At 44.9% G+C, this 6,451-nt stretch overlaps 1 protein-coding gene across 1 annotated transcript in view; it reads right to left on the reverse strand.

The window, feature by feature from the left end:
- Positions 1–1,992, reverse strand: part of AP3B1 (adaptor related protein complex 3 subunit beta 1) — a 141,490-nt gene extending 139,498 nt beyond the window's left edge. Inside the window, exon 1 of the mRNA XM_035100070.3 lies at positions 1,777–1,992. Within this exon, the coding sequence (XP_034955961.3) occupies positions 1,777–1,907 (131 nt within the window). The 5' untranslated portion in view covers positions 1,908–1,992. The remainder of the gene's footprint in view (positions 1–1,776) is intronic.
- Between the last annotated feature and the right edge of the window lie 4,459 nt (positions 1,993–6,451).

Here is a 6,451-nt window from a genome sequence, read left to right on the forward strand (position 1 = left end):
CGGGGAGGAGGCTCGAGGATGTTGGGTCGGAGCCCTCGCACTATCTTCACCCAGGGGGCTCAGAGAGGGAGACACCACTTCCATCGCCCCAATTACGCAGGGGGCTCAAACACAAAGAGAGTAGGAGGAGACTGGGGGTACCTAAGATTTTCTGCTGGGGTCGTAACCAGAAAAGAGCACTCCTGGATTCTGCTAGTGACTGAGACAGACATGAACTTGTAGCTCTGCACTGTACATAGTATGCACAATAAACCTGTAAATAGTCAGGTTGGAGTTTGGCGTCGTTACTCGTGAGCAACCACCACATGATCCTGACACAGCCTATACAATATTCCAATTCCATGTTCTTCAGTAATCAAGTTTATTAACAGCTCATCTCATCCCATATCAATTTATCATATAAACCATAGGAGCACATTAGATATTCCTCTTACAAAATATTAAGGGCCAAACTAAATATAAAATTAACACAACTTGTTTGGAATGCCATGATTTTTTAAACAGCACTGACTAGCAACCTTCTTGAACTCAGTTAAAACCTTTCTAACTTACAATGTTTCAGGAGTACAGACTAATCACTCACTTATACACACACATGCACACAAAGTACAGTAGTATTATCAAGCTATAATCAGCAAAATTAGATAGTCTACATGTGACACTTGTTTTTACTGGAAAATGTATTGTGTTAATTCCATTGAGAATATTGCAGACAAACCTGAAACATTGAAGTTACAAATAGCAGAAGTTATGATATCTTCTAAATAAAGGGTTCCCAGTACAATTTATTTCAATTTTAACATTTGTTAAAACAATGGGCACTTGAAGACCATTAAGAGGCTATCCAAGATCTCGTGGGAACAGAGCACCACATAATCAAATTTAAAAGGGAGAAAGCATATTGCCAACTCCGTCCCATCAACAAATATGAAATGCTACCAATATTGGCAAGCTGAAATGGAAATATAGAGTCCATGGGCCAGTATGAACGGTAATATGAAATAATACCCCCTTCATCCAGTCTCTCCACTGTGGCCAACCCAACTTGACTGAAGAATCAAAAATAACCTTGTGATCCTATCCCACCCTCAACATAACTTCTGCCAGTGTCTCGCTGATTTCAAAGCTATCAGTGTCTCCAGGAGCACAAGCGTTTGCATGTTTACACAAAAGGAAATCCTACCGACTTCGCTGTGACTTGCTCCCTAGTGCGTTTAGGATTGCAGCATAATGTGCATAAAACTGAAAGGAGGGGTCCCTGAGGCGTTTCTGATGCTGCTCTCAACGGACACTTCTCCTTACAGTCATTTATTACTGTATTTCCCTTGCATTGATATCCTGTATACAACTTTTTACCACGTTAGTAGGGAGAATTCGGACTTCTCCCTTACTCCACAATTCAAGGCAGAAAAGAAAATCCGAAGCAGCCGTGTGGATCTGTAAGGAAAAACAACTGAGCTCTAAAAGCAACTGCAAGGCATTAACTTTATTAGGGACCAACTCCCAACGTCACACAAAGTCGCAAAGCAACTCATAGCGGCACAACCCCGCTTAGCTTTGCAGCAAGTTTCACAAAGCACCGTATTAAGGCCCCCGAAGTTAATAGGATTTGGGGTGGGAAGGCGGCTGGGAATCGGGCGAGAGAGACCCATGGGCGGCTGAGCTTCTGGTCTCCTCGACGGAAGCAGCGCCTGCACTTACTTCCCTGAGGGGAGGAAGCCCAGCCCCCAGCAGCCCAACCGCGCCTCACCCCGCCTCCGGCCGTTCCTTACTTACTTCTTGGTGTCGCTGCTGAAGAGCCCGAAGGCCGTCGAGGCGGAGGAGGCGGTAGTAGGTGTCGCTTCCTGGCCCACCTCGGGCTGAGCGTCCCCGGCCTGCTCGTTGTAGCCAACATTGTTGGTCGACATGCCCGCGCACCGTTACTACTACTACTACAACTACTCCCCCCGCCTCCGGTTCCCTCGCGATCCGACTCTTCCCCGGAAGCTGAAGGAAGAGCGGCTGCCGGAGGATAGTCACGTGGTCGCCGAGAGGGGCGGGGAAGAGCGGCCTATAGGAACTTTCTCCGGCCTGCCTCCAGGCGCCGCCGTTGTCACGGCAACGAGGCCCTTCACGCCCGAAAGCCTCCGGCCTACAGTCACGAGAAAAACCACGTCCTGCTCCTTACACACACACACCCCGCCGCAAGTCACGAGGACACGGAGAAGCCGTTGAGCGATGCCACGTCACCCGCTAAGCGGTTGCTCGCGTGCGCGTTCTTGGCGCCACGTATGCGAAGTTAAGCTTTCCTCGAGGCACCTCAGGCGGCAAACTCACACTGAGGTGGGATCAACAGCAGCGAAGGGCTCCTGCGAGCTCTCCATATTTTGCTGCTGCCATTGCTTCTCACTTCTCTAGTGATGTGGGGGCTGGAGAAGCGGCTTCTGGCGAGATTTCACCAAAACCTGGAAGTCAGCAGAGGAGGGCAAAAGGTGCCCACGATGATGCTGGAGAAGTTAATCTGCTACTGCCAGAGATGTAAAGAGAAGCAGCGTCTTACAGCAGCAGGCCCGCCGCCGCCACCACGGAAGAAGCCACTTATGGCAGGATGAAGCATAGAATGCTACAATTTCTCTGGAGCAGGGGAAGCCACACGACTGCGGCTTTGCAGGAGGGCAACAGGGGCGGCAAAACTGGTCAAGCTGCGCCCGCCCCCTGCAGTTTGGTTAAGTAGGGTAGATGCATATTGCTGCCCCTCATGATATGATTCAGGAGAAAGTCTTAAGGACCAGATTGAGAGGACTAAAGGTCCCTGTTCCTTTTCTAGGTGATCTAGCTGCCCTAAGCTGGGACTCCATGGAAAGCACACACACAAAGAGAGAAAGCAACTACAGGGTTGTTGAGAATGCCAATACATTTTAAATGGGCAAAGGAGGGTTGGACAGCTTTCCAAAAATTGTACTATGTTATTCCATACCAAAAAACAAACAAACCCCATGCTGTATTGTTTTTAATACTCGGTTGGAATATGTTCAGATAAACCCCAAAATACATATAAATGGTGGGCACAATTCAAACATCTCTGCAAACACCATCAAACACATACCTACCTGGCATGGGAGACACCTTGATCAGCAAGGGAAACACCTTGAATGAGGCTTTCCCAGGGTGGTGCTTATCCATTGCACCAGGCAAAAATATTTCTCTATAACCAGACCTTTGGCTGATTAAACAATAGGCTTTTAAATGTATTGGGGGGTATTGGTTTGTGGGTTTGTTTGTTATGTATTTTGTGTTCTCATTTTGTATATGTTGTGAACTGCTCTGATCTTTGGATGAAGGGCTGTATACGATTTAAATAAATAGATAAATACTGGGAAACTTCTGTTCACCCATTTTCATTTATCACATTTGTTCTGTTGTTTTATTAAGTTTATGTGTGGGGTTTTTCTTGCAAACCATCCTGCAATAATTTGTTTGCTGAATGCTCAGGTTGTATATCTTAACAATTGTCATTTTATTGACTGTAATATGGGGCGGGGAAGAGGGGTAGCTGGCCTTATTACTGTATGTAGGTACTGTACCAGCATACCGGTGGTACTTCTTAGTGTTAACTGTTACTATCACTGCATATTTGTTTGGTGCCCTCTTGTGGTTCAGATTGTGAATTACCTTAGTTGTAATTTTATTACAGTACAGTGGTACCTCGGTTTACAAACACAATTGGTTCCGGAAGTCTGTACTCAACCTGAAGCGTACTTAACCTGAAGCGAACTTTCCCATTGAAAGTAATGGAAAGCAGATTAATCCGTTCCAGACGATCTGTGGAGTACTTAAACTGAATCTTACTTAACCTGAAGCGAACTTTCCCATTGAAAGTAATGGAAAGTGGATTAATCTGTTCCAGACGGGTCCGCGGAGTACTCAACCTGAAGTGTACTTAACCTGAGGTATGAGTGTAATTGGTTCCGGAAGTCCGTACTTAACCTGAAGCGTACTTAACCTGAAGCGAACTTTCCCATTGAAAGTAATGGAAAGTGGATTAATCCGTTCCAGACAGGTCCGCGGAGTACTTAAACTGAAAATACTCAAACCGAGGCGTGACTGTATGTAAAGGAAGGGACAGCCTGATCTTATTCATGTTCACTTGTAAGTAAGCCCCACTAAGTTAATTTGATGTGTGTGTGTGTGTGCGCGCGCGTGTCTCACACAAACTTGCAATTGTAATCCTTTTTGTTTGTTTGTTTCATTAATTATGCACCAGAAAAAGGGCCACTTCTGGTCAGTATCCAGTATTGCTTCTGAAATATAATTGACCTTCACACTGGCCTTGCAGGTTCTATTTCCTCTAAATTTAATATTTCTTATTCCTGTTTAGCAAAAAATCAAACTTTGTTAGTGGAACATTTGCATTCCAATTGCACCGGATTACTAGGTTAGAGCTTTAACATTTCTTATCAGTGGTTCTAAGGCTAATTAACCACAGAAGCCCCTTGGGACACTTCAGCAAGACAGTGGAATCCAGGAGTACAGTGGTACCTTGGGTTACAGACGCTTCAGGTTACAGACTTCGCTAACCCAGAAATAGTACCTCACGTTAAGAACTTTGCTTCAGGATGAGAACAGAAATTGCGTCGTGGTGGCGTGGCGGTAGCGGGAGGCCCCATTAGCTAAAGTGGTACCTCAGGTTAAGAACAGTTTTAGGTTAAGAATGGACCTCCAGAACGAATTAAGTTCTTAACCCGAGGTACCACTGTATTTGCAAACTATAAACTTCCTTCTTCAGTGGGGAGTGCAACCCCTCCCAGAACAGACTGTCTGCCTAATTCTAGGACATGGGAATCAGCCACACACATCCATCTTATCAGGACTCAGCTGCTGGGGGGCAGGGCAGTTGCACCCATGCAGCCCATCACAGTTCCCAGGCACAGGTCCAACACCTTCATAGCCTTTCCTGATTCAAATGAAATAGACAGCTAGAGCTGCATTATTAATGTGCTGGTGACACAGTGCTCCAGATCCTTAGATGACTGCTTCCAATGGTTTCATACAAATAAATGTGAAATAGCATAGGACCCCACAGCCCAAAAACTATGGAGCCAAGTAACAGTGCCCTAATGCAAGTAGCAATGATCCTTCAGGTAGGAACAGAGCTCTGAAAAACTATCTCAGCTTCAACCTTCCTGAGTCATTCCTGAAGAGTACTGTAGTAAATGGCTCTGAGACATCAGAGAACCAGCTACCGGTAATATACACACTCCCAATAATGGTCATAAATCAAGGTGTCATTTCAATGTTAAAACGGCCTGAAACCAGGCAGAAATGCCATAATAATTTATATGCCACCCATCTGACTTGGTTGCCCCAGCCACTCTGGGCAGCTCCCAACATCACCCTTTCAGCCATCTTGCCCAGGAAGTGAAGATTAGAGTCTGAGCAGATCCAGAGAGGACCTCTTCAGGAGTCGCCACATCCTGCCTCTTTCAGGGTGGTGGGCATAAGTCCCACATGTAGTGCTGTGTTGCCCATTCCCTGGGACCGATTCAGTCAATCCCCTCCTGGAGTTTATCAGCCATGATGGACAGAAATAGAGCACAAGCATGCTGCTACCCCGACTTCTACAAGTGTCCTGCAGGCTGCAGCTAGTTGGTGCTTGAAGGCCCTCCAATGGACCGGCACTAATTGTGACATAAAGTTTGGCACAGAGCCAAGTGATTTTACCTTTTGCAAATCTCTTAACAGCAGGCTTTTGAGTGGTCCCTATCAGCTGATTTACCATACTAAAAAGCTCTGCTGGGCAGTTCACTAAAAACACAATCGAAACAGAGAAGTATACGCTCTTTTTGCCACCGCCACTGTCACATGCATTGTGGTTGTACTTGTGTTTGATCAAATTCATATCGGGACTTATCCCACCTGTGCGCCAATCAACAGCCAGCCCACTTCATTGTTGCTCAGGGAGCATATACCAACAGGTATCTTTCTGATTATAATAATACCATGCCTCTGTGAAATAAAAGCTCAATGAGCTATCAATGTATATCTGAAGTGGAAAAATATCAAAAGACTGTTTAATAAAACAGTTATGGTATTAAAACATGGTATAAAAATATATCTTAAGAGCACTAGCTGTTCACATGTACAGATTCTATGCATTTGTTTCTGATAAAGCATCAGAAATGTTTTATGGTATTCATAGGAATCATGCCTGTAGAGATGGAGTGGGACACACTTTTTCTATTTCGTTATTGTAGAAAGGGCCATCTATTGATCAGTTATTTACTCTTGCTAGATACTGAAAACACTTTCTAATAAATTCTAATTAAATATTTTTCTTAATTAAATCTTAATTTTCTAATTAAATCTTCATTGATCTGTCTCCTGGTTGCAAATAGTGGCTTCTTGTACTGTAGTATAAATGTAAAGCATTTCACTCACAGCCTGATCGTGTGCTGAGTTAGGTGCATCTCAG

Source organism: Zootoca vivipara, chromosome 10, assembly GCF_965207765.1.
Source record: "Zootoca vivipara chromosome 10, rZooViv2.hap1.1, whole genome shotgun sequence".
NCBI classification, from domain to species: Eukaryota; Metazoa; Chordata; class Lepidosauria; order Squamata; family Lacertidae; genus Zootoca; species Zootoca vivipara.